The sequence below is a fragment of the Theropithecus gelada genome, chromosome 11, assembly GCF_003255815.1.
Source record: "Theropithecus gelada isolate Dixy chromosome 11, Tgel_1.0, whole genome shotgun sequence".
In the NCBI taxonomy this organism is placed as follows: Eukaryota; Metazoa; Chordata; class Mammalia; order Primates; family Cercopithecidae; genus Theropithecus; species Theropithecus gelada.
Window position 1 is genome coordinate 79,781,809 of NC_037679.1, and position 27,929 is coordinate 79,809,737.

At 51.8% G+C, this 27,929-nt stretch overlaps 1 protein-coding gene across 3 annotated transcripts; it reads left to right on the forward strand.

Annotated features, from left to right (window-relative positions):
* Positions 1-8: 8 nt before the first annotated feature.
* Positions 9-26,977, forward strand: CABP1 (calcium binding protein 1). Of its 3 annotated transcripts, XM_025402185.1 has the most exons (7): positions 9,874-10,045; positions 15,383-15,562; positions 19,119-19,149; positions 19,420-19,563; positions 19,957-20,066; positions 20,297-20,444; positions 26,528-26,977. In XM_025402185.1, the coding sequence occupies exons 1-7, from the start codon at positions 10,001-10,003 to the stop codon at positions 26,551-26,553; spliced, it is 684 nt and encodes a 227-aa protein (XP_025257970.1). In that variant the 5' UTR covers positions 9,874-10,000; the 3' UTR covers positions 26,554-26,977. The 3 variants fall into 3 exon arrangements, with proteins under 3 accessions (XP_025257969.1, XP_025257970.1, XP_025257971.1); XM_025402184.1 differs by lacking the exons at positions 9,874-10,045; positions 15,383-15,562 and adding an exon at positions 9-793; XM_025402186.1 differs by lacking the exon at positions 15,383-15,562 and having other exon boundaries at positions 9,876-10,045.
* The last annotated feature ends 952 nt before the right edge of the window (positions 26,978-27,929 follow it).

The following is a 27,929-nucleotide window of genomic DNA, read 5'->3' on the forward strand; positions in this document are numbered from 1 at the left end:
GCAAGGGGCGGGGCGCGGCGGTACCTGGGCCGCCAGGGAGCCGGGGGTGGGCTCTCCGGGGACAGCCGGCAGCGCCCCCAGATCTGCACCGCCAGCCGCCGGGAGCTCCGGGCTCCGGGCATAGAGGCTGCGCTGTCACATGGGCGGCGGCGACGGGGCCGCATTTAAGCGGCCGGGGGACGGCGCCCGCCTCCAGCGCGTCCTCGGGCTTGGCTCCCGCCGGGCGCCCGGTTCTCTGCCCGCCGGGGGCCCCGCGCCACGCCGCACCGCGCCGCCCCCGCCGGGCCATGCGAGCGCGGGCCCCGCCGCGATGAGCTCGCACATCGCCAAAAGCGAGTCCAAGACGTCGCTGCTGAAGGCGGCGGCGGCGGCGGCGAGCGGGGGCAGCCGGGCTCCCCGCCACGGCCCTGCCCGGGACCCGGGGCTGCCCAGCCGCCGGCTAACTGGCTCCTGCCCGGGGACGCCGCAGTCGTCCGGGGACCCCAGTTCGCGGAGGCCCCTGTGCCGGCCGGCGCCGCGAGAGGAGGGCGCGCGGGGGAGCCAGCGTGGGCTCCCCCAGGCGCACTGCAGGCCCCGGGAGGCGCTGCCGGCCGCGGCGTCCCGACCTTCGCCGTCGTCGCCGCTGCCGCCGGCCCGCGGGCGGGATGGGGAGGAACGGGGACTGTCCCCGGCGCTTGGCTTCCGGGGCTCTCTGCGAGTCCCGGGCCGCGGGGACTCCGTTCCAGCCGCCGCGTCCGAGGCGGACCCGTTCCTCCACAGGCTGCGCCCCATGCTCAGCTCCGCCTTCGGCCAGGTAAGGGCCGCGCCTCCCGTCAGCGCTCCCGGGAAAGGCGCTCGGGACCCTGCTGGCCGCGGCTGCGCGTCCACAGCCTCCTCCTGCGGCCCGTGGCCCCCCTCCCCCGGGTCACGCCTCGGCTCACCTCGTCCACCCCGGGCCGGCGCCCTTGCCGGCACTCCTCCTCCCCGTGCCTGGTTCAGCACCCCGTGCGCTGTCCACGCTCCGGGCCTCTTCGGGGCAAGGCCCTCCCCCATAACCTCCCTCATACCTGCCGGAACCCGCCAGTCCTGGAAGAGAGCGACCTCTATGACCCTCCTGGAGATTTGCGGGGGTCGAGGAGGGGCGCTCCGAGCAGGTGGCGCCAAACCCACTCCTCTGGCCTCTGGCCAGTACCGCCGGGGAGCGACTCAGGAGAGCAAGCGGTTTGGAGTCTGGGGGTCAAGAGAGGAGACCTCAGAGAACACAGAATTACTTGAGGGCGAGGGACATTAGCCACTGCCTATCATGTCCCTGAAGGCCTGGGAAAAGTTAGGAGATTCAAAAATATGAGGAAACAGAAGAGATATCTGGGTAGGCATGGAGGGACATGCAGAGCTGTGGCTCAAACTGGAACTTTGGAGTGGTTTAAGGAGACTGTCACTTCAGGGATGCCATTGTAAGGGTCAGAAAGGCCACGAAGAGGTCATCAGTGGTTCCCGCAACCTTTTCCTCAAGAGTCCCAGGCACCTGGGCACCTGCCCTTTAAAAACTGCTCCGTAGTCACAATCCAGGTCTACAGTTGGGGGCTGTGCTGCTGGGGAGACAGCTCAGTAGAAGGAAACCTCTGAACTCCCGAGCAAAAAAGCCAGGGTTTCCCCTAGTTCGGAGTCTGTAATCAAGTCAAACTCATTGGCACAGCTTTGAGACAGTTCTGTGGCAGCCTCTGAGAGGTGTCATGCAGAGGTCTGATTAGAGCGTTTGCATGGTTTGTAGGGAAACAGGGGGGCCTGCGCCTTTCTGTGCTAAGATCTAAAATAAAGAAGCTGTTTCAAGCTCGTGGCTTGCCACGCCGGATCAGAATTCCAAGGAGGCCCTGTGTGTTTTGCTTCAGATCTGCACATTTCTTTTCAAAATACTACTCTGCAGTGGCTGATGCTGGTGGAGGTCTGACATGAAGGCAGCTGCACATGGATTTGGGTTGCGTGGGGCTGCTGTGGTGGGGCCATAGGGCAGCGGTGTATGGCTTTGTTCCTGCAGGGAGCCCTCGTTAGCCGAGTTAGCTGGAAACAGTTCTCTGGAGTAGAGGTTTGGATGCAGAGCCGTGAGAGTTAGTGAGGCAATGTGTTAGGGGAGTTCACTGCAGTGGTTTGTGTTAATGAGGAGGTGTAGGCTGTCAGGGCACTAGTGGTCTTTGGATTGGGGCTGGGTTGCAGCAGGAATGCTGGTTTGTTGAATGGGTGATACCAATTCATTCATTTATCAATCTTCTTGAGCATTTATTAAGGAAACCTTCAGGGGTTTCCTTAGTTCCTGTGGTTTGTTTGTTCAGACATTTGCTAGACACCAGGAGGACAACGGTGAACCAGGTAGCCAGGGCCCTGGCTGAACCTAGCAGTGTGGAACGGCAGGTCATTGGCTAGAATCATACACTTTCTGGTTACTCAGTTTGCTGCTGATCTGACTCAGCTCCTGGAAAAAAAAAAAAAAAAAAGAGTCCTTTCTTTCCTGTCTTGCAGAATTTGCCTGCATGAGCCCTTTCTGAGCTCCGAGCATTGTAGTGACGTACTTTTGTTTTTCCTTCTAATTTCTCAGTCATTAAATGAATTATCCAGCCCAATGTTCTGAAATGTCACCAGGGTCACCTGAGTCAGGAGGAGCTGGAAGTTCCCATCAAATATTTACTACCTCCCTCTGGAAGCTCTTGCGTCTCAGAGCTGCAGGCTTTTACTTTAAAGCCCAGCACATTCAGTTTGGGCTTCCATTTGACACCTCCAAGTCACCTACGTGAGCCACAACAACAAACCCAGGCTGGGACTTTTATGTCAGAGCCTCCAGTCTCCTGTGACAGAGAGGAATTAATCTTTTCTTCCCTTTTCTCTGAATTGAGATTTCGGTCCTTAGAGGTAGGGTCAGAACCAAGAGAAGGCAGATGGGGTTCTGAATACAGAAACTTTTAGTTAAGATCTGCTTAGGACAAAATACAGCCCTGGGGAAGTATAATTTTCATGTCTCCCCAAGTTTCATTTGTTTTTAACTTAACTGAATTGCCTAACCTCATTAAGTCTATTTCTTTTTTAAAAAATATTTTTTATAATAGAGACAGGGTCACACTGTTTTGCCCAGGCAGTCTGGAACTCTTGGGCTCAGGTGATCCACCTGTCTCAGCCTCCCAAAGTGCTGGGATGACAGGCATGAGCCACCATGTCTGGCCAAGTCTATTTTTTTACCTGCAACGTAGGGATCATCAGGGTGCCTAGGAGATTAAATGAGACATGGAGAGATAGAGAGAGCTTGGCTCAGGCCTGGCACGGAGCCCTTGCTAACTCTATCAGTGTTAGTTATTATTCTTGTTGTTGTTATTGTTGATTAACTACCAGGGCCTTCTTCCTTTTCATTTGTAATAACCTCAGAGAGCCAGGGTTCAGAATGACACTGAAGGCATCAAGATGAATTCCTACCTTAAAGGAAACAGGGATGAAAATTCTCCCAGTGATCTCATAGAGCATCCTTATTGCATATGCATGGCGACAGCATGGTTTTGAGGCTAAGGCATGGAATGGTGGCTTGGGAGATAGCAGAGATGCAAGTTCTAATCCTGGCTCTGTCACTTTCAATCTCTGTGACCTTGGGCATGTTATTTTCTCTCTGTGGTCTTGGTTTCTTCATCCAGGAATGAGATTGACAAAAACTGCTTTGCAGTTATTAGGAGGCTTACACAAGATTAAGGATATCAAATGCCTGACTCATAGTGGTTGCTGGATAAAGGGCAGCTTCCATTAATGTTATTGCTGTTATTAATAGGGTAATTGAATGAGGGCCTGTGTAAGGTACTTTGAAAGCTGATTCTGAGCCAGGTGAGGACAGCTATTAAGGGAAGGAGCTGAATGTCAAAGGATCTTCCCTACTCCCGCTTTGTGGCCGGCTAAGGACATGCCACCCAGCTGCCTAGAGAAGATGTGATGTCAGAAATTAGCTCGGCAGAGGCATGATGACATGGGGCTTTGGGTCTTGGAAGAGTATTTTAAGAAACAGGCTTTCTGCTCCTTACCCTGAGCTTGAGAAGAAACATGCCTTGTGGAGGAGGCAAATGTGGATAAAACCCACAGCTTTGTCCCATCTTTTCCATTTTTCCAGCTGTAGAAACATGTCTCCTAATACAGATAAGCTATCCTTGTTCCCATACTGCTTTGCACATAGCAGGATCACAGTATTTAATGAATGAATGAATGAGAGAATGAATGGTATCACCAGCCTCTGGACTTCAGAGGCTTCCTTAGTTCCTGTGGTTGGTTTGTTTGTTTATTTTGAGACACAGTCTCACTCTGTCACTCCAGGCTGGAGTGCAGTGGTGTGATCTTGGCTCACTGCAACCTCCATTTCCAAGATTAAAGTCATTCACGTGCTTCAACTTCTTGAAGAGCTGGAATTACAGGTGCCTGCTACCACACCTGGCTAATTTTTGTATTTTTAATAGAGATGGGGTTTCACCATGTTGGCCAGGCTGGTCTTGAACTCCTGACCTCAAATGATCCACCCGCCTCAACCTCCCAAAGTGCTGGGATTAGAGGCGTGAGCTACCGTGCCTGGTCAGTTCCCGTGGTTTAGATGGGGAGAGAGGCCATGGTGGTTTTGTTCATGGGTTTAATTGCACTGAGCCTATGTTCCTAAGATAGGGCTGTGTCTATTCCTCACTCCTGCTCCAGTCACGTGTCTCCCTCCTTCTCTCTGAGACCGCTTGGAGCCCCTATAGCCTTTCTCCGGGTCCTGGGGAGAGGCAAAGTGAAGGTCAGCTTGTGGTTAGCATCAGTCATAGGTGACAGGAGTGGCTTGGAGTCAGTTCAGTGAGAGTCCTCCAGGAGGTGGACCTTTGCCTCCAGCTGTTTTTGAGAGGCAACAATCGCACTTGAGGCCTCAGTCTAGAGCCCACTGAACAGTGGACAAAGTACCTTCTTATCTTCACAGCTACCTGTGAAGGTTAGCATCATCAACCCCCACCCCGCCCCCACCACCACAATTTTAGAAATGAGGAAGGGTTGGCCAGGCACGGTGGCTCACACCTGTAATCCCAGCACTTTGGGAGGCCAAGGCAGGTGGATCACTTGAGGTCAGGAGTTTGAGACTAGCCTGGCCAACACAGTGAGACCCGTCTCTACTAAAAATACAAAAATTAGCTGGGTGTGGTGGCGGGCGCCTGTAACCCCAGCTACTTGGGAGGCTGAGGCATGAGAATTGCTTGAACCCAGGAGGTGGAGTTTGCAGTGAGCTGAGATTGTGCATTCCAGCCTGGGTGACAGAGGAAGACTGTCTGGAAAAAAAAAAAAAAAAAAAAGAAATGAGGAAGGCTGAAGAGAGAGGAAGTGACTTGTCCAAAGGCCATATAGTAAGTACATGGCAGGGCCAGGTGTAGTGGCTCACATCTGTAATTGTAGCACTTTGGGAGGCCAAGTCAGGAGGATCGCTTGAGCCCAAGAGCTTGAGGCTGCAGTGAACTACGATTGCACCACTGTACTCCAGCCACAGTGACAGAGCGAGACCCTGTCTCTTAAAATAAGTCAATAAGTAGGTGGCAGGACTGTGCTGAGAACTGTGGTCTGCTTGTCTCCAAAAATACCTGCCTGTTCTGTATGTGCCATGCTGCTTTGGTGGGAAGTCACATAAGTGTGTTCCCTGTTCCTCAGAAGCATCTGCAAAGCACCTCTCATGTTACAGTCCAGCTTTCCCTGAGTGTCTTGGTACTGGGCTGTCATCCAAGTTCAAATGCTGGTGATAGAACTGACCAGGGCCAAAGGCCAGCCTCCCTTCTAATCAGGAATAATCAGCAATGAGTTTATCCTTCTCATCCCTCTGATCCTATTATTCCATTCTAGCACTCAAAGTAGGGCTTCTGGAGGCCCAAGGGCTGCTGCCACAGTGGATAGAGATGGGAGGTGGGGGCATACAACATGCTTCACTCCTTATAGGAAGCCCCCACCGTTCAGCCTTTTGTGTTTTTTGTTTTGTTTTGTTTTGTTTTTAAGAGACAAGGTCTTGCTCTGTCACCCAGGCTGGAGTGCAGGGTACAATCATAGCTCACTGCAGCCTCAAACTCCTGGGCTCAAGTGATCCTCCTGCCCCAGCTTCCTGAGTATCTATGACTAGGGGCACAGCCGCCATGCCTGGCTAATTTTAAAATTTTTAATAGAGATGGGGTCTTGCTATGTTGCCCAGGCTGGTCTTGAACTCCTGGCCTCAAATGATCCTCCCACCTCAGCCTCTCGAAGTGCTGGGATTACAGGCATAAGCTGCCATACCCAGCTGTTCAGCCCTTTTAAAATTTCCTACTGAAGGCTGAGCCATCTGTCCCTCCTGTCTACCTGCCCAGCTCAAGTTAGCTTAAGTAAGCTTTAAAGCACATCGAAATCCCTGGATTCCTTGCTATCCTCAAACCTCAAACTAGTATCAGCTCCTGCACCTGCCTCCAAAGCAGGATGGGATTTCTTCAAAGTGTGTGATTTTTTTCACAGGGGCGTGGTTTTGCCAGCTCCTGTCTCCTGTTTGCAAGGACAGAGGCAAATCCCCAGGTCCACAAGTGGGTGCTATGCCCGAACTGGCCTGCAGGGGGCAGTAACCACCAGATTTGACTGAGTTGATGCCCTGCTGAACAAATGGATGCCACACTTGGTCCTTTAAGACCAATGCTGGGCAGGGGAAGAGGGTGCTTTCTAGATGCTTGGCACGGTGCCAAGCCCTTTGCATGTATTATCTCATTAGCTCCTCACAAGAGCCCTGTGGGAGGTGCTATTAGAATCCCTATTTTATAAATGAAGAAACTGAAGCCGAGAAAGATCAACATGTCCTCTAGGCCACACGGTTACTAAGCAGCAGACAAGATTTTTTTTTTTTTTTTAAATAGAGATGAGGTCTCACTATGTTGTCCAGGCTGGTCTCGAACTCCTGGGCTTAATGATCTTCCCGCCTTGGCCTCCAAGGATTACAGATGTGAGCCACCATGCCTGGCTGGAGTGCAATGACATGATCTTGGCTCACTGCAGTCTCCGCCTCCCGGGTTCAAGGGATTCTCCTGCTTCAGCCTCCCGAGTAACGGGGACTGCAGGCACCTGCCACCACGCCCAGCTAACTTTTTTTCTTTTTTTTTAGTAGAGACGAGGTTTCACCATGTTGGGCAGGCTGGCCTCGAACTCCTGACTTCAGGTGATCCACCTGCCTATGCCTCCCAAAGTTCTGGGATTACAGGCATGAGCAACCCCCCCCCCCCCCACCCCAAGCTCTTAGCGTCTACATCAGTGCTTCCCAACACCGGCTGCAGGTTAGAATTACCTGGGAGTACTAAGCAACACCAATGTCCAGTGCCCATCAAAGACAGAATTAAGTCAGAATTTCTGGGGAAGCTCCCCAGTCATGCCAGTCTACAGCCAGCATTGAGAATCTCTGCTTTACACTGTGCTGTTTTGGCCTTTATATATATCCACCCATTCACACCTGGACCTTAACCTGAGCGTCCCTCTGAGGTCCCTAGTGAGCACTATTGTTTCAAAGGAGCCTACATATGGTCTATTCTCTAGATTTTGCCTGCAAGTCTTTCCTGATCCCCTAGACTCAGACAGATTCCCCTCATTCACATTCTCAGAGTTTTGGTGTTTTCCCTTCATAGTATTTATCTGAAATGTAATCAGATAACTGTGTCCCAGCTCTAATATCTCCTGCCCACCTGCTAGAACGTAAGCGTCCTGAAATCAGGAACTGTGTTTCTCTTATCCCCCCACAACGTTCCCAGAGCCAAGCACGGCACCTGACATTTCTCCATTGGACAAGTGATACTTCTTTCTTCCATGTAAATAATTACTGATCCAGTAGCTATTCGGTGTCTCACACTTTCCCATGTATGCTATATAAGCAAGCTAGGGAAGGCCCCATTTTCCAGTGGAGGAAACTGAAGTTCAGGAATGGGAGGCAGCCACCACCCAGTCAGAAGCTGTCAGTGCTGGGCGCCGGGGCTCCCGCCTGGAATCCCAGCACTTTGGGAGGCCAAGGCAGGTGGATCACCTGAGGTCAGGAGTTCAAGAGCAGACTGTCCAACGTGGCAAAACCCCGTCTCTACTATAAATACAAAAATTAGCCAGGCATGATGGTGTGTGCCTGTAATCCCAGCTACTCAGGAGGCTGAGCCAGAAGAATCGCTTGAACCCAGGAGGCAGAGGTTGCAGTGAACCGAGATTGCGGCACTGCACTCCAGCCTGGGCAACAGAGCAAGACACTGTCATTAAAAAAAGAAAAAAAGATAAGCTGGCAGAGCCAGACTCAATCCTAGGCCTCCCTGTCCTTCCCATTCATCGGAGTCTGCCGACCCCTGCTTGAGTCTGCTTCCTTCATGCTGTTTCCAGGAGACACGCATCATCACCCTCTTTTCTGTTCTTTAGTCATCCATACCCGCCCCCTAGTCTCCTCCTCCTCCATCTCCCCCTTCAGAGGTTTGGCCCAAACAAGGCTGCTGAGTAACTCCCCTGATTAAACCATTGCGTGGCTCTCAGCAGCCGCACTGGGGAGGTCAAGGAGTCATCCAGGGACCTCCTTCCCAGCTCCCTAGGAGTGAGCACCCTCTGGGCAGCGCCCCCACCCATCTTCCTAACAGGAGTTCTGAGCAGCCACCCCACACGGGACAAAAGTTCCTGGGAAAGGAGATTCTCCGGGCTGAAAACTGAACTAGCGTGCAAGAATCGGCTGCATCGGGGGCCTGGGAGGAGTTCGGCTTCCAGTCTATCTCTGGTGCCCCCTGCTGGAGAAAGCTGGGTGCAGGAAACAGGGATACTTGCACTCGGGGAATCTGGCTGTGGGGCTGTAGGTCTCAAACAGGACATCTGAGGAGTGAGATGAATTCATATCAAAACCGACCCTGGAGGGACGAGGAAGAGCCAGTCACCTAAAAAGCTCCAGCTGTGTGACCTCGAAGAGCGCTTCGTAAAGGGCTTCTTCTCTGCTCGGCACCCCAAGGAAGCTGGGGAGAGGTCTTTGCTCCGGATGAGGCAGGGGGCGAGAAGGAGGAGGTTCAGAGACCTTTTGTTCATGCCCTCTCTGCCTGCGCTGCCTCCGTCGTGCTCCCCTTAGGGCCATCTCCTGGTTTCCTTTGGGTCGGAGATATTGCACACAGAGCAGAAGGATCTGATCTGACTGTTGGCTCATCTGCACTGCCGGCCCCGGAGCCTCGTCCCATTTCAGTGACAAGGCAAGTGTGAAAAATGGAGCATGATGGAGACGTCACCAGACCTCCCAGGCTCCGGACTGGAGCCGCAGCTCTCAATGCAGCTGGAATTGCCAGGGGCAGTGAGTGCTTGTCCAGCTTACTGCTCTTTGGAAGGGGCATACATCTCCCTGAGTGCTTGTGTGTGCATGCATGTGTGTGTGTGTGTGTGTGCGCATATGTGTGTGTGTGCATGCACGTGTGTGTGTGCGCGCATACAAGGCTGGGAGCTGTGTGGCAGGCACCCTGGCTTCGGGGACCCAAACTAGCCAGCTTCCCTTTCTGGGCCTGCTGGCCTAATTCCCAGCCGCAGCTGCCATTCTGGGCCCCCCTCCCTGAGGCCATCTCCCTGCAGATTTGGCAGCGGGGAAAGGAGGGGCCGAGAGAAGGGGAGAGAACCAGAGAGAGGACTGAGTGCTAATCTGATGTAGATGATCCGGCAGCCTTCTCCAGCTTGGCTGCCCTCTGCCATCAGCTCTCCAGGTGATTTTCCCTGTGCCCTGCACTCTCCCCTTCTGCTTTCATCTCCTTAAGAAAGTGCCCAGAGAGTTAAACCCACACACAAACACACACAATCCACCCAAAAAAAAAAAAAAAATCAGAGAGCAGGAGCAGGCAGACGAGTAAGAGAGCACGCGCGCAAGAGAGGGCTCACATCCGTCCTGGAGGAAGAACGGCACAGACGGAGGGAGGCTGGGGTTGGCAGAGACTGGGACAGAAGTCCCTCAGCCCCCCAGGAGCCTCCTTCATGGACCCGGGAATCCCAAGAGGGGCTGCCTCAACTTAGGATGGGCAACTGTGTCAAGTCTCCACTGAGAAATCTCTCGAGGAAGGTATGTTTCTGGAGTTTCCAAGATCTGGGGCTGGGGATTGGGGGTGTCTTACCATCTGTCCCAGAGGTTGGGGACAGAAAGGGTGGCTGGAGCTTGCTACCCTTCCCAGGGGTTCTGTCCAGGGCTGCCTCCCTGCTCCTACCCTGGACACCCTCCTGCTGCCGTTTTCTGTGTCCAGGCTTTGGGCATGGGGGTGAGGGTGAAACTGTGTTTGGGAATTTATACAAGGCTTGGGAAAGAAACTGTGTAACTTTGGGGTTTCTGGGGTGTAAAATGAAAAGGGTGGAACCTTAAGATGTCAGTGAACTTGACTGGCACCTTAGTCATTCAAGGGACTGGCCAAGTTCCTTAAAACTGGCGAAATCTGAAGACCCTTCCCAGCAGCAAGGCCAGGGACTCATTCATATCCTTTGAGGGTCTGTGAGCCTCTCTGATGACCTCTAAGCCTTCAGAATTGTGGATTTTGAAGTAGATCTCATTGCTACTGAAAGGAACCAAACAGAGTATATCCCCTTCTGCCCCAGTGATTCTTGAGTTAAGTCAGAGCATCTCAAACAGGACCCGAGTGGTTTTAGGGCCCAGGAGTTTTTCCATTAAGAAGGAGGCTGCCTGGGCGATGTGTTGAGCAGGGGTTGTATATAAGTCACTTTCTGTAGTGGCTTTATCGCTCATACACTTGGAATTTTTTTTTTTTTTTGCAAAAATTCCTTTTAGAAAGAAAATGATCATCTCTAAAGCATCTTTCATGCAAGGCTGGGTTTGCACCTATAGGGTTTTGGGTTAGGTGGGCTCTGCCTATTTTGCTAGCCCTCTGTAGCCAGGCCATAGAAGAGACTCAGATATTATTTAAAGGAAGAGGGAATGATGGGGTGGTTTTCTTCCAATTCTTCCATTTTCCAGAAAAGGAACTTCATTGACATTCAGAGGGAGGGGTTAAGTGACTTACCTGTGGCCTCGGGTGAGCTATTGGCGTCTCTATCCCCAACCCCATCCTATCTCGGTCAGTTTAACAGCCTCTCAATTTAGGACATTTTGGGCTTTTCTGCTTGTCGTCTTCCTCATTTGGCTAAGCTGCTCACATCAAATTCCTTCTAATCTTTGCTGCTCCTTGGATCCTTCCAAGGGCTTGTTGTTTCTTCCGTGCACACCTCCCCCATAATCTGGTGTCTTCTTAGGGGAGCCTTCTGCATCGGAAGTGGCCTCCGCGCTGTTTCAGAGAAGCAGAAAGTGATCCGAATTAGCCCTTGTAATAGGTTCCATCCAGAGCCTGAGGAAGTGAACTTAAGAACAAGAATCATCCTTCTGTCCCCCCCCATCCTCCCTTACACAACAATGTGCTTAAGAGTCAGACTACACAGGCCTCCTCTTTCTGGCCATGTGACCTTAGACAAATTACTTAACCTCTCTGTTCCTCAATTCCCTTGTCCATCCATCAGTTGGGCATACTAATATCCACCTCTTAAGGTGATTCTGAAAATGAAATAAAGTTCTGTGCACAGTGGCTGGCCTATAATTGTCAATAAATGTTAGTATTCTTGTCATCATAATCATAATTGTTCCACTCTGGGTTTTAGAGAAGAAGGATGGAGGAGAAACAGGAAATAGGAGAGATTTTCAGTCCATAGAGTAAAAGAGAAAAAAAACTTACTGCATTCAATTTCATGTTTCTATCATATTCTTAATAATTGCTTTTTTTTTCTAAATATCTACAACATACCTAACGCCTGTTATCTCATTTTCTCTTTTCCACTACATAGTCATTTTGGCTATTTTATAGAGAAAGAAGCTGGACTCAGAGATAGAGCCTTCCTAAGGTTACACAGTCGATAGGAAGCAGAGCTGGGATTTAAACCCTAGTCTGTATAAAATCAGAGCTGGCATTTTATTTTTATGTTTTCCTCTACGAGAGGCTGCCTCTCTCTTTCCCCTGCTGTCAGAAATGTTATTCATAGATTTCTGGATCTGACCTTAGAAGTCATCTAGTCCAAATTCCCGCTCAGTGCATCAGTTCCCTCCCCGCTCACCAGGCTCTCCCTCATTCAGCTTCTCCTTGAAGACCTTCATTCAGCGAGAGGGAGCTTTGACGTGCATACTCTTGGCCAGCTTGTGTTATTAGAAAGCTGTCACGTCATGAGGCACGCTTGCCCCTCCTGTTGCTATGCCACACTTAGGAGACGTCACCTTGGTGCCAGGAGAAATTATCTGTCCATGGGCCGCTGCCCACTTGGCTTCCTGAGCCGTATTTGGGGAACTGGAAATGGTGAGAGGCAGCCTGCACCAGGCTCAGAGCTGGGCAGGACCAGGCTGTCAGGTGCCATCATTGGCCAGAGATGAATTGCAGCCTCTGGGGCAACTTGGTGCCAGGCAGTATTATGATCAAGAGATGCAGTGGAAATTCCCCAGCCACCACTGCTCCATTCTTCATGGGAGCAAATTCCTCTCCATCCTTCTCATTTCTTCCTGATTGGCAGATGCTCCCCCACTTCCTTTGCAGCCAGAAGTAAATGCCTTCTGGCTCCCAATATCTCTTAAATTACATCACTACCACCACCATCATCATCGCCATCATTGCCATCACTATGGCAACTCTATTTATTCACCTCCTCTTGCCATGCCCTAGCCACCATGCGGAGCACTTGATGTGTATAACTCATTTACTTGTCGCAGGAATCCTGTGACTAGTCATGATCGTCTCCCACGGTATGGAGAAGGAAACTGGAGCACAGAGAGGTGAAATGACCTGCCCAAGGTCACACAGCAAGCAAGTGGCAGAGCCAGAATTTGTCCCTAAGACTGTTTGAGCCCAAAGTCAGCAGACTAAACTGCCTTTTAAAGTTTGTTTTGTTTTGTTTTGTTTGCTTTGAGATGGAGTCTCGCTCGGTCGCCCAAGCTGGAGTGCAGTGGTGCATCTCGGTTCCCTGAAACCTCCGCCTCCTGGGTTCAGTGATTCTCCTGCCTCAGCCTCCCAAGTAGCTGGGACTACAGGCGCCCGCCACCACACCCAGATAATTTCTGTATTTTTAGTAGAGATGGGGTTTCACCATGTTGGCAGGCTGGTCTTGAACTCCTAACCTCAGGTGATCCACCCGCCTCGGCCTCCCAAAGTGCTGGGATGACAGGCGTGAGCCGCCGCGCCCGGCCTGCCTCTCGGAGTTCTGTGCCACCTGCTGCCTCCCCACCTTCCTGGGTTATGCCATCTCTGAGCCAAGTGCAGAAGATTCAGCCAGAAACAAAAACGCTGACTCTCTGCAGACACCTCCTGAGACTGGTTCCTGGGTTCGGCCAGTCACTGTCATCTCAGGCATGCTTTGATCCACTATCCCAGACGGGAAGGTCTCTTGTTCTGCCTCGCTGTAGTCTTGTCTCGCTCTAGTCTAGGTCCCAGAAGTCTGAGTGAGTGAAGCCGAGGCTCTGAATCACAACTGTTTGGGATATCAAACCGGGGGGGGCCCTCGGCCTGTCTGACATCCCTTAAGTTCTGGGATCACCTAAAATGGGCATTTATGGCACTCATTGAACTTGGCCCTGGAACTGAGTTCCTTCACCTCCAGCCTGAGAAGCTGCCTCCCCTTTGAGGAACCAGAATACTGCACCACCCTCTCTAGGCCTGGAAGGGGCTTAGGAAGATGGAAGGGAGTCTCGGTCTGTAGCCCCATAGGGCTTTGGGGAGAGGAAGCAGGAGAGGACATGGTGGGCAGGGGCTTGTTCTGCGTCTCAGCCTGGAAGGACAGGCTGCCCCTAGGTTTTGGGATGTTCTCCTAGGCAGGGCCTTCTTTGCCTTGGAGGAATCTGGCTGCAAGTAGAATGCAGTAGGATGGAAGGATAGGGCGCGCAGACCTGCAGTTCTCAGACAAAGACGGCCTTCAGGGTTTCAGCTCCTGTCGCTCCTTGGGAAGGTCCTACTCTAGCCAAATCCCCCCACATTGAAGGAAGGTATGCCGGCTCCAGGCTGAAGGCAGAGTGCAGGAGCTGGATTCTGGAGGGGCACTGGGCATCCTGGGAGGTCGGGGCGAACTGAATGTTGTGTCTGGATGCTGCTGTTGTCCTAAGGGGAAGGTCTGTGGGCAGTGCTGACTTTTTATAGCTGCATGGGAACCTTCAGGGCGGAGGACTGGCTGGTCAGGGCCTGGGAGCACAGCTATATTAGGTAAGCAGAGAAGGCCCCTGCCTTAGCCTCTAGAGGTCCGGCACTCTGGGCCAGGCAGGGAGCCAGGGAAGGCGGGAGGGAGGAAAAGAACTGGTGGATGGCAGAGAATATCTAGTCTTGAAATCACAAACTGGGTGGAATCCTACCTACAGCTGTGCCTTGTGTGGCCCACCCGGTGCTTTAAATCAGATCTGGTTACACTGGGCTGGAGTTAAGTAGTGCTACCTCTTCAGAGGGGGCACCATCTCAGGCTAGGTGCAGTGGCTGATGCCTGTAATCCCAGCACTTTGGGAGGCTGAAGCAGGAGGATCACCTGAGGTCAGGAGTTTGAGACCAGCCTGGCCAACATGGTGAAACCCCATCTCTACTGAAAATACAAAAAAAAAATAGCCATATGGTGGCGGGTGCCTGTAAACCTAGCTACTCGGGAGGCTGAGGCAGGAGAATCACTTGAATCTGGGAGTCAGAGGTTGCAGTGAGCCGAGATCACACCACTGCACTCCAGCCTGGGTGACAGAGTGCACTAGCCACCAAAAAAAAAAAAAAAGGAGGGGGCACCGTCTCCACTTTGCCCCAGTCCCCCCCTCACACCCTGCCTGCTTCATTTATGTCAGCAATGGCACCTGCGTGTGCAATCTCCGGTCTGGCAGACCAGCCAAACCTGGTCTCCATGCTGCCAGCTCCGATTGCCCTCACAGCCTTCCAGCGGGGATCTGGCTGGGGTAGGGCAAGTCCGTTTGGGAGCTGGGAGGAATGACTTAGCCCTGGAGATTGATTGAACTGGGATGTTGGGAGCATTTTGGAAAAGGATGTTGTTTCACTAGGCTCTGAGTGAACACTTGCCATTGATGAGAACAGAAGCCCCCCGCTGCTCCTGTCTCTTCATGCACATGGGTGTGTGAGTCTGTGCATATGTGTGTGCCTATGTGTGTGTGTGTTTGTGCACGTGCGCATGTGCCACACAGAGGGCATCACATTCAGCTCTCGCTGGAACCACCATTTCCGTCAAGGATTGGAGACTCCGTCTGTTGGACCGATTTGATGCCTGTGCACGCTCAGGGCTCTCTGAACCCCACTCCTTGACTCTCAGGGTCCCCTCTTGCGGAAAGCCCCTCCCGGGACCAGGAGCCAGGCTGGGCAGGGAGGTGACAACCTGCCTCTCTTTTGCATTTGCTTGGTGTTGGCTGAAGATGTGCCAGGAGGAACAGACCAGCTACATGGTGGTTCAGACAAGCGAGGAGGGGCTGGCGGCCGACACCGAGCTCCCAGGACCGCTCCTGATGCTGGCCCAGAACTGCGCAGTCATGCACAACCTGCTGGGCCCTGCCTGCATTTTCCTGCGCAAGGGCTTCGCTGAGAACAGGCAGCCTGTACGTAAGTTGGCCCAGTGGAGCCCGCTGAACTCGGCTTCACAGGGCGTGAGGAGGTGCTGGGAAGAAGAAGGAGTCTATACAGAGCTCACACCCCCAACTTGTGAATCTGATCCCCAAAGTTTTCCACTCATGGCTACAAAGTGCTGGTGAGTCCATATCCACCAGCAGAATAATAATAATAATAATAATATCAGATACATTGTTATGAGCACTTACTAGGTGAGCCCTGTGCCTAGTGTGTTGGCGGACTGCCTCATTTAAGCCTCAGAGCAACTCTAAGGGGTAGGTGCTTTTATCGTCCCCATTTTACAGATGAGAAAACTGACTTGGGCTGGGCACAGTGGCTCACACCTGTAATCCCAGCACTTTGGGAGGCCTAGGTGGGTGGATCACTTGAGGTCAGGAGTTTGAGACCAGCCTGGCCAACATGGTGAAAGCCCATCTCTACTAAAATACAAAAATTAGCTGGGCGTGGTGGTTCATGCCTGTAATCCCAACTACTCGGGAGGCTGAGGCAGGAGAATCGCTTGAACCCAGGAGGCAGAGGTTGCAGTGAGCCAAGATCGCGCCACTGCACTCCAGCCTGGGCAGCACAGTGAGACTCCATCAAAAAACAAAAGAAAGAAAGAGAAAGAAAACCGACTTGCAGAGGTCACATCCTCAAGGTAACAGCTTGGTGGTGGTAGAGGTAGGGTTCACACTTGGATAGTCCGACTCAAGAACCTCTTGTGCTCCTAACGACAACTCTGTATACGTGGCACTATACGGTAGAACTTTCTACAATGATGGAAATATTCTAAGTTCCGTGCTGTCTGATACAGTAGTCACTAGCCACATGTGGCTATTGACCACTTGAAATGTGGCTAGTGCAACTAAGGAACTGAATTATGGATTTTATGTTATTCTTACTCAAATTTACACAGCCACATGTGGCTAGCGGCTACTGAATTGGCCAGCTTTCTACAAGTAGCTAAATAGTTCAAAGAGAGGAGAGGACTAATGAGGATGTTATGGAGGTAAATATTTGTAGGTTGCATTTATTGAATGCCACATGCTAAACATTTTAATAGCTTGTCTCACTGAATGCACACTAAGGCCCTGTGAGGTGGGAAATGGTATTAACCCATTTTACAGATGAGGAGACTGTGGCTCAAACAACAGAGTGACCTGCCTGAGGAAGCAGATCTGAGCTTCATACTCAGGTCTGTCTGCCTCTAAGGCCCAAGTGTGTCTCCCCAACCACATGAATTGGGGAGAAAGGCATGTTCCTGCACCGCGTTCGCACCTGACCCTGAGTTGCTGCATGTGATCCTCCTGGCACATTAGTGGGCATCCCTGGCTCTACTCCAGGGCAGAGAACACACATTGCTACTGCTGTGCCCGGGGAGTGTGATCCGAGGACCAGCCATCGGTGCTCAGCAGACCAGCTCTGGTGGCGGGCACAGGCCGTGAAGGGGCACCCGGCTTTGCTGCCCCCTGGGCTCTGGGTGTACAGGAGGAACGGAAGGGGCTGCGATGGAGTCAGCAATGCCTGTTCCTCCTGAGTCCTGCAGAACTGAGCCCTGGAGAAGTGGGAGGCTGCTTAAAGCCTGATGCGTGGGGTCCTCGGGGGTGTGCTCTGCACGGATGTGTACACACGTGCTTACTCGCTCGCTTTCACTGACTGCTGGGATGACCCGTTGCACAAAACATCCTTTATGGATGGTTTTTCCAACACATATGGGTTTGTGTTGGAATGACTGCGACCTACCCTTGAGCCAGGCACCATGACCAGCTTTTTTTTTTGTTTGTTTTTGAGACAGAGTCTGACTCTCTTGCACAGGCTGAAGTTCAGTGGTACAATCTTGGCTCACTGCAATCTCCGCCTCCCAGGCTCAAGTGATTCTCCTGCCTCAGCCTCCCGAGTAGCTGGGACAACAGGCATGCACCACCATGCTTGGCTAACTAAAACAGGTGTTTTTTTTTTTTGTAGAGATGAGGTCTCACTATATCGCCCAGGCTGGTCTCGAACTCCTGGTTTCAAGTGATCCTCTTGCCTTGGCCTCCCAAAGTGCTAGGATTACAGGCGTGGGCCACCGTGCCTGGCCCATGGCGAACTTTATAGGCGAACATCCATGCAGTCATCTCAGAGACACGCCTCCCTTCGGGTGACTCCTACCCCCGGCCTGGCGGAGCTGGGAGCTTGCAGTCTGCTCCCTCCAAGGTCACACACACTCTCAACGCTGTCCTGCCACACAGAGCCACCTCTGAGCTCTTGGTCCTATGCACCTGGTTGTCCCATGAGATGTGACTCAGCAGCCCTTCCCTTTCTAGATGATCTGCAGATTTTCTGGTGTTGTCTTTTGTCCTGGGGCCAGTTTGGAGTGACTGTCTCCACCCACCCTGGCCCCGTTGGCTGGAATGGCCTGCATGCACAGTGGAGGTGCCACACGCTCACTATGGCATGCCCGCATGTCTGTGTTCACGAGAGGTATGCCCACAGCTGTGCGAGCCTCTTCAGGATGGGCACACCTGCCTGGTGTTCTCCCTGCCCAAAGGCAGAGAGCTGCAACACGGGGGAGGCTGGACGCTGAAGGCCACTTTTAGAGTGTACTAACCAGGTCCAGCTGGGCACCTGTACCCATTTCATGCCCGTCTGTCTCCCTCCTGGGCAGGCCTGGGACAACTGGCACCTCACCAACCTGAGCTTCCTCCAGGCCTGCTCCTCGGAGATGTCTCTGCCATCTGTTCTGATGCCTGGATTCGGGGTTGCCTTGATTGCCCAGGAGACCTGGGCACTACTTGAGGTTGGAGACATGTGCTTTTTGGACGCTGGCTGCAGCCAGAAGCACTGGTGGCCCCTGGGGTCCTATATGGTGTCCTGTGACAGGGCAACGTATAAGGGTGGGGCTCAAATTGGAGAAGGTGGGGCAGTGCCTGGGAAGCAGGCACAGCCCCATTCTGCTGCCACGTCTCCTCCTGATTCCTCCCTGTCCTCCTACCCCCACTTCAGGATGGCCCTGCCTTCTCTCCCCTCCGGTGCCTCATCTGTTGTCTTGCAGCCTCTGTCGCCCTGCTCTTCCTGTTTCATTGGGTGGTGCTCTCTTCTCCCTGTTGTGGCCTCCCTGGACCCTGTTTTATTTGCAGGTTTTTGCCACCAGACCAACTCTGTTCCCTGACTCATTCTTTTTTTTTTTTTTTTTGAGACAGGGTCTCACTCTGTTGCCCAGGGTGACAGAGTGCCATGGTACCATCACAGCTCACTACAGCCTCAAACTCCTGCTCATCCATTCTTGTATCTGGAACAAGGGGCTGGAGGCGCAGAGGTTCTGTGCCCAGACTGGTGGGGCTGGTGGCTCCTTGGGAATCTCTTGTTAGTGGTCCAGGAGCTTCCATGTCTAAGCGAGATGTGGGGCTTTCTTTTCCCTTCAAGGATCTGATCCAGGCACACTTCTGCTGCATCCTCGTCACCTCCTACCCAGTGCCTGCTGCCAGTTGGATGGCCCCCAGGTTAGATATTTTGTGACTTCCAGGTCCCTTGTCGCGGCTAATAGGACATGTTCTTTTGTTTCAGGATAGATCACTGCGACCAGAGGAAATCGAAGGTAAAACTTGGCCCCTTGGGGGAAAGGACTGCCTAACCCTCCATGAAGGTGTGGGAAGGGAGGTTGATGGGAAGAGAGGCCCCTGGGAACGGGCTATCTTCTGTGAAACCAGCTGCTGAAGGTGTGCACAGAAGGCAAGAGAAATACCCCAGCATCCTGGGAAGCTCCTGGGCCCCTCTTTCCACGCTGGTGGGCCTTTGGGCTGCCTTTGCCCACAGAGGATCTGCAGGTCCTACCCCCAACGACATCCACCTTTGCTCACTTCCCCAGAGCTCCGAGAGGCCTTCAGAGAATTCGACAAGGACAAGGATGGCTACATCAACTGCCGGGACCTGGGCAACTGCATGCGCACCATGGGCTACATGCCCACTGAGATGGAGCTCATCGAACTGTCCCAGCAGATCAACATGAACCGTGAGTCCCTCTACCAGGCACCTGTGTCCCTTCCGGTCCTCACCCTTGCTGTCCTCTGCAGTCAGACAGGACTGGCTTCAAATTCTGCATCCACCTCTTTCCAGCTCTGTGATCTGGGGCCAACGACTTACCCTCTCTGAGCCTCAGTTTCCTCACCTGTAAAATGAGGGCCGAATTGGAGGAGTGGAGCCCAGAAAGTAGATTAGGGAATATCTGTAAAACAGCCCAATAACTGGCTCACAGGAAGAACTGAACAGAGGGCTCCTGTTATTATTAAGTTTTTCTCTGTCTGATGAGCAGTTCAAGGAGGGGTTGCCCATTCTGTCAGTTGTCTACTTGGAGACAGGGAATGGGTATTATCGGGGATGACCTAGCCCTTTCCTCTTTTTCCAGTGGGTGGCCACGTAGATTTTGATGACTTCGTGGAGCTAATGGGGCCTAAACTCCTGGCAGAGACAGCAGATATGATTGGTGTAAAGGAACTGCGAGATGCTTTCCGAGAGGTAACGGGCAGAGGCAGGCAGGCATGGGGGCAGCTATTGGAATCCTATCTGCAGGATAAATACTTCAAAAGAAGCCTGAGCCCCAAGTCCCAGATCAGGGGAGGGAGCTTGGGCAGAGAAAGGTCTCTGGTAAAGGGGGAAATGACACTGGAGAAGGAGCTCAACTTTGGGACCTGATGCTGCCAATCGCCATGTTGGGGCGACCTCTCCTTCCTTCCTGCCTTCTCTAGTTTGACACCAATGGTGATGGGGAAATAAGCACCAGTGAGTTGCGAGAGGCTATGAGGAAGCTCCTGGGCCATCAGGTGGGACACCGAGACATAGAGGAAATTATCCGAGATGTGGACCTCAATGGGGATGGACGAGTGGACTTTGAAGGTAGGTGGGGCTTGAAAGTGGGAGAGAAGCAAGCCAGCAGTGGCCATCCGTGGAGCCCTCCGATTGTGTATCCATCATGTAACCTATCAATCCACTCTAACTTTCCAACCCCCAGCCCTTTCATCCTCCTATCCCTCCACCCACGCCCCCCTCTAATCCACCTCCCATTCCTTCCCCATGCATCTCTTCATGCATCTATCCATCCATCCTCTATCCATCCTCTACCTTTCCATTCATCTGTCCATTTATCCATCCATTCATCTACCTATCTATCCATCTGTCCATCATCCATCCATCCATTTATCTACCCATCTATCCATCCATCCATCCTCTACCTATCCATCCATCTGTCCATTTATCCATCCATCCATTCATCTACCTATCTATCTGTCCATCATCCATCCATCCATTTATCCATTCATCCATCCATTCATCCATCCATCTATCCATCCATCCATTCGTCTACGTATCTATCCATCTGTCCATCCATCCATCCATCCATCCATCCATCTGTCCATCCATCCATCCATCCATCTATCCATCTGTCCATCCATTCATCTACCTATTCATCTATCTGTCCATCTTTCCATATCTGTCTCTCTGTCTCTCCATCTTTTCTTTTTTTTGTTTTTTTTGAGACAGAGTCTTGCTCTGTCACCAGGCTGGAGTGCAGTGGCACCATCTTGGCTCACTGCAACCTCTGCCTCCTGGGTTCAAGCAATTCTCCTGCCTCAGCATCCCAAGTAGCTGGGACTACAGGTGCACGCCGCCATGCCCGGCTAATTTTTGTTTTTAATTTTTTTGTATTTTAGTAGAGGCGGGGTTTCACCATGTTGCCCAGGCTGGTCTCGAACTCCTAAGCTCAAGCAATTCACCCGCCTCGGCCTCCCAAAGTGCTAGGATTATAGGCATAAGCCAGCGTGCCCAGCCCTATCTCTCCATCTTTTCATCCGTTTATCTTCTTATCTGTCCAGATGCCTATTTATCCATTCCTCCATCTCTAAATAATCATTCCTGTAGCCATTTATCCATGCATTTATCTGTCCATTCATGCATCTATTAATTCTTCTCTACATTCATCCATGAATCTATCCACATATTCATCTACTCATATCGATCTCTCTATGCATTCGTACTTCCATGCTTCCATTCACACATTCACGTGCATATACTTCTACCCATACTTGCATTGATCTACGCATCTATCTGTTCTGTCATTTCCCCATCTATATCCAGCTACTCATCCATTCACCCATCCCTGTGTCCATCTGCACCCATCCTTCTCTGTCCATTTATCTGTCTACCCACTCATGCATCCATCCACAGTAGGTGTTTTCTGAACATTATGTTCCTCAACTTAACACTCAGGCTCCCTAAAATCTGACCACAGCTCACCTCCCCAGCCGCAACTCACAGTCCTTCATTCGCGCTCCACCAAAATACCTGTGACCAGTGAACCTGCTAGGGTCTCTCTTGAATACTCTGATTTTTTTGCCAGGAGGGCCTTTTTTTTTTTTTTTTTTTTTTTTTTTAGACAGAGTCTCACTCTGTTGCCCAGGCTGGAATGCAGTGGCAGGATGTTGGCTCACTGCAAACTGCATCTCCCGGATTCAAGTGATTCTCCTGCTTCAACCTCCCAAGTAACTGGGATTACAGGCTCCCACCGCCATGCCCAGCTAATTTTTGTATTTTTAGTTGAGACGGGGTGTCACCGTGTTGACCAGGCTAGTCTTGAACTCCTGACCTCAAGTGATCCACCCGCCTCAGCCTCTCAGAGTGCTGGGATTACAGGCATGAGCCACCGTGCCTGGCCACCAGGAGGGCTTTTATCCTGTTCTTTACCTGGGCTAAGTTCTGTTAGCCCAAGGGACATTCTTCATGACCCGACAGTGGGACTCCTTCCTCTAGCACCTTCCCTGGTTCCTCAAACTGAACTTCCTCTTTTCCGGGTTTTCACAGCACTTCAGACTCACCTGTTCTTCACACTGACCCCTAACTGCTGGTTAGAGTTGTCTTCCCAATTGACCCTGAACTTTGAAAGAAGAACCCTATTTTTTAAATACCTGCATTTCCTGCGTAACACAGCTAGTGTTCAGTAAAAGCTTATTTATTTATTTATTATTTTAAGACAGGTCTTGCTCTGTCACCCAGGCTGGAGTGCAGTGGCATAATCGCGGCTCACTGTAATCTCTGCCTCCCGGGTTCAAGTGATTTTGTGCCTCAGCCTCCCGAGTAGCTGGGACTATAGGTGCCCACCACCATGCTCGGCTAATTTTTTGTATTTTTAGTAGAGACAGGGTTTCACCATGTTGGCCAGGCTGGTCTCGAACTCCTGGCCTCAAGTGATCCACCCGCCTTGGCCTCCCAAAGTGCTGGGATTATAGACATGAGGCACAGCACCCAGCCTCAAAGGCTTTCTTTTTAAAGAATCAATAATAATCATAATAGTTATCATTTACTGTACACTTATGTGCAGTCATTGTACTAAGTAGCTTTACACATACTATTACATTTCATTATCACAGTGACCCTATGGGTTGCATTATTATAACCTCGTGTTACAGATGAGGAAACTGAGGCTCAGAGAAGTAATAGAACTAGCTCAAGATTGCCCGCCTATTAAGAGGCAGAGCTGGGGCACAGCCCCAGGCCTGAAATCACAGCAGAATGCAGTCTTGTGCATGACACCATGCGAGGCACTAGGGGATACAGGGAAAGGGTAAAATGTTGACTCTGCGCACCAGGAACTTGCATGCTGAGCAGAAAGACAAGAGAAGCATGTGCCAGAGATTGTGAGTGTCCAGAACACAAAGGTTGGGAGGTTTTCTCTCAGGAGCAGTCAGCCTTCAAGGCCGGGGAGCGTGGATAGTTGAATAGAAGGCCTTATTGTCACCAGATCTGAAAATCTCAGGTCTCCCTGTATCCAGGTAGTGCCCACCCCAGATGATAGCCTTGCTCTTGAAAGCCTGGCATCCCCCATTCATCCTACGAAGATGCATTGTAAATCTGCTGTGTGCTAAGATCTGGTCTCTGCCTCGAAGAACCCAAGCCCAGCAAGAAAACCAGAGAAAACAATAGCATAATCCATGTGTGCTGGGGGAAACACAGGGGGCTGCGATAGAGGGGGCACCTGTGCCAGGCTGCAGAGAGGGATTAGGGAAGACTTCCTGGAGGAGGTTATAAGCAATCAGAGCCCCCCAAAATGAGAAGAGCCATCAGGTGAGAGGGAAGGGCAGGTATTTACCCAAATGAGTTGAAAACCTATATCCACACAAGTCTGTACATAGATGCTTATAGCAGCTTTATTCATAATTGTCCAAACTTGGAAACAACCAAGGTGTCCTTTCAGTAAGTGACGGATAAATGAACTGTGGTACATCCAGACAATGGGATATTGCTCAGTGCTAAAAAGAGATGAGCTAGGCTGGGTGCGGTGGCTCATGCCTGGAATCTCAGCACTATGGGAGGCCGAGGCGGGCAGATCACTTGATGCCAGGAGTTTGAGACCAGCCTGACCAACATGGTGAAACCCTGTCTCTATTAAAAATACAAAAAAATTAGCTGGGTGTGGTGGCACGCACCTGTAATCCCAGCTACTTGGGAGGCTGAGACACAGAATCACTTGAACCTGGGAGGCAGAGGTTATAGTAAGCTGAGATGGCACCACTGCACTCCAGCCTGGGCGACAGAGCAAGGCTCTGTCTCAAAAAAAAAAAAAAAAAAAAAGAGAGAGAGAGATGAGCTATCTAGCCATGAAAAGACGTGGTGAAGAGGGGACACAAATGCATATTACTAAGTGAAAAACCAATCTGAAAACACTGCATACTATATGATTTCGTCTATATGACGTTCTGGAAAAGGCAAAACTATGGAGTCAGTAAAAAGATCAGTGGTTGCAAGGGGTTAGAGGGAGGGAGGGATGAATAGGCAGAGCAGAGAGGATTTTTAGGGCAGTGAAACTATTCTGTATGAGGCCAGATACAGTGGCTCATGCCTGTAATCCTAGCATTTTGGGAGGCCGAGGCAGGAGGATCACTTGAGGTCAGGAGTTTGAGACCAGCTTGGGCAACATGGCAAAACCCTGTCTCTACTAAATACACAAAAACAAAATTAGCCAAGTGTGGTGGCGTATGCCTGTAGTCCCAGCTACCTGGAGAGTTGAGGCGGCAGGATTGCTTGAGCCTGGGAGGTCGAGGCTATAGTGAGCCGAGATTGTGCCACTGTACTCCAGCCTGGGTGACAAAGTGAGACCCTGTCTCAAAAATAAATAAAAAGAAAAAGAAACGATTCTGTAAGATACAACAGCAGAGGATGCATGTCATTATACATTTGTCCGAACTCATAGAATGTGCATCGCCAGCAGTGAACCCTGATGTAAACTGTGGTCTCCGGGTGATAGCGATGTGTCGGCGTAGGTCGCTCAGTTATAACAAATGCACCCTCTGTGTGGAATGTGGTCGGGGTGGGAGGCTATGCATATGTGGCGACAGGGGTTGCAGACAAAAATCTCCATACTTGGCCGGGCGCGGTGGCTCAAGCCTGTAATCCCAGCACTTTGGGAGGCCGAGACGGGCGGATCACGAGGTCAGGAGATCGAGACCATCCTGGCTGACACGGTGAAACCCCGTCTCTACTAAAAAATACAAAAAACTAGCCGGGCGAGGTGGCGGGCGCCTGTAGTCCCAGCTACTCGGGAGGCTGAGGCAGGAGAATGGCATGAACCTGGGAGGCGGGCGGGAGGCTGAGGCAGGAGAATGGCATGAACCTGGGAGGCGGAGCTTGCAGTGAGCTGAGATCCGGCCACTGCACTCCAGCCTGGGCGGCAGAGCAAGACTCCGTCTCAAAAAAAAAAAAAAACAAACAAAAACAAAACAAAACAAAACAAAATCTCCATACTTTCTACTCCATTTGGCTGTAAACCTAAAATTGCCCTTAAAAAGAGAGGCAGGCGCGGTGGCTCACGCCTGTAATCCCAGCACTTTGGGAGGCCGAGGCGGGCGGATCACGAGGTCAGGAGATCGAGACCATCCTGGCTAAGACGGTGAAACCCCGTCTCTACTAAAAATACAAAAAATTAGCCGGACATGGTGGCGGGCGCCTGTAGTCCCAGCTACTCGGCAGGCTGAGGCAGGAGAATGGCGTGAACCCAGAAGGCGGAGCTGGCAGTGAGCCGAGATCACGCCACTGCACTCCAACCTGGGCAACAGAGCAAGACTCTGTCTCAAAAAAAAAAAAAAAAAAAAGAGAGAGAGAGAGAGAAGGGGCTGGGCACGGTGGCCACACCTGTCATCCCAGCACTTTGGGAGGCCAAGGCAGGAGGATTTCTAGAGCCCTGGAGTTTGACGTTACAGTGAGCTATAATCATGCCACTGTGCTCCAGCCTGGGCGACAGGCGAGACTCTGTCTCTACATTTAAAAAAAAAAAAGAAGAAGAAGAAGGGAGGGGGTACAAGTTGGGCTTTCAGAAAAGCTGAGAGGAGACCAGCCTGGCCAACATGGTGAAACCCTGTCTCTACTAAAAGTACAAAAATTAGCCCAATGTGGTAGTGCACAGCTGTAGTCCCAGCTACTCCGGAGGCTGAGGCAGGAGCATCGCTTGAACCCAGGAGGTGGAGGCTTCAGTGAGCTGAGATTGCATCACTGCACTCCAGCCTGGGTGACAGAGTGAGACTCCATCTCAAAAAAAAAAAAAAAAAAATGCTGAGAGGTGAGAGAGAGAGAGAGAGAGAGAGAGCCAGCTGCATTGAGGGGCCGAAAAGATCTGCATAGTTGGAGCACATAGGTTGGGAGTTAGCCTGAGAGATATGGCTGGAGATGTCAGCTAGGGCCAGATCAGGGAGGGCCATGAGGCTGTCAGGAGATTGGAGATTTTCCAGTGGAGAGCCGTGGGACGTTTACGCAGGGGTCAGATCCGCAGATTTGAACCCTCTAGCTGGCTGCTGTGTGGATGGATTGGAGGGGGCGGAATGGATGGGGGACCAGCACAGAGTTGGGGCAGTGGCAATGGGGAGGGGTCTGAAGGCAGCACCCTGGGGAGGCCTTTGGCTGCCGCTTGCTCCCCAGCTGCTCCTCTACCCTTCCAGAGTTTGTCCGGATGATGTCCCGCTGAGGCCGCGGGGGCCCCTCCAGGACTGCCAAGCTCCCAATGGCGGGGCGAAGAGGAGCCAGAGCTTGCCTCACCCGCCGTAGCCGCCGAGAGTCCAGGATGTATTGGCGGATGGGGCCTGCCTGCACCCCGGGGAGGCGCCCACCCCGGACCCCCACCCCTCCGCACTGTGAAAGACTCACTCCTGCAACTGGAAAGCGGGGGCGCCCGCCGACGAGGAGGCCACCGTGCCAAGCCGGCAGAGGTCATGCCAGGCGCCAAGGGCCATGTGCCCAGCTGCTGCTGGCTGGGTGGGCCAGGGAGCCCGCCAGCAGATCCCACACAGCATGTCCGCCCCAGGGCAAAGCCTCCCACCTTCGCTCTGCGCCCCTCCCAGCTCGCCTCAGCCCTGTTATCTCAGAATCAATAAAAATATTTCCAAGAGCAAGACGGCCGTGATGGTCTTTCCTCCTTGGGCCTGGTTAGATGACCCTCATGTTTCCTGAGCACCAACTGCATACCCAGAACCAGCTGTCCTGAGCACCAACTGCATACCCAGAACCAGCTGAGCATTTCTGCATTTGGCATTTTTTATTTATTTATTTCAAAACAAAGTCAGATGAGGGTTCTTTTGACCTTCTTATGTTTTCTGTTTTGAGACAGGGTTTAGCTCTGTCACCTGGGCTGGAGTGCAGTGGCATGATCTCGGCTCACTGTAACCTCCACTTCCCAGGTTCAAGCAATTCTCCTGCCTCAGCCTCCCAAGCAGCTGGGATTACAGGCGCCCGCCACCATGCCTGGCTAATTTTTGTATTTTTAGTAGAAATGGGGTTTCACCATGTTGGGCAGGCTGGTCTCAAACTCCTGACCTCAAGTGATCTGCCCTCCTGGGCCTCCCAAAGTGCTGGGATTCCAGGCATGAGTCTCCTTGCCTGGCCAACATACATTTATTGAGTACCTATTATGTACTCGGTGACTTCCATTCTCATCCGTGGGCCAGAACCTGGGACTGCTAAGGGAGACTGAAGAATGTAGTCAGTTATTTAGCTGGGTACTCAGCTTCCCCAAACAAAATCAGGTTCTATAAGAAGAGAAGCATCCAGCAGGGTCTGTATCACTTCTGACTTTCTGGAACTTCCATACTGGTTGGAGAGACAGACATGAGAGAAACACATCATATAGGATTACAAATTGGGATACTGCTATTAAGTAAAAATATAGGGATCTTTGGCAGGCCCGGCCTCCTCTAGGGAGGTCAGAAAAGGCTTGGCTAAGGAAGTGAAGACAAGAGTTTTGCCCTGGAGGAAATCCCAGTGTGTGCGGACAGACAGATATAGATACAGCTACCATTGGCCAGGCGCGGTGGCTCACGCCTGTAATCCCAGAACTTTGGGAGGCCG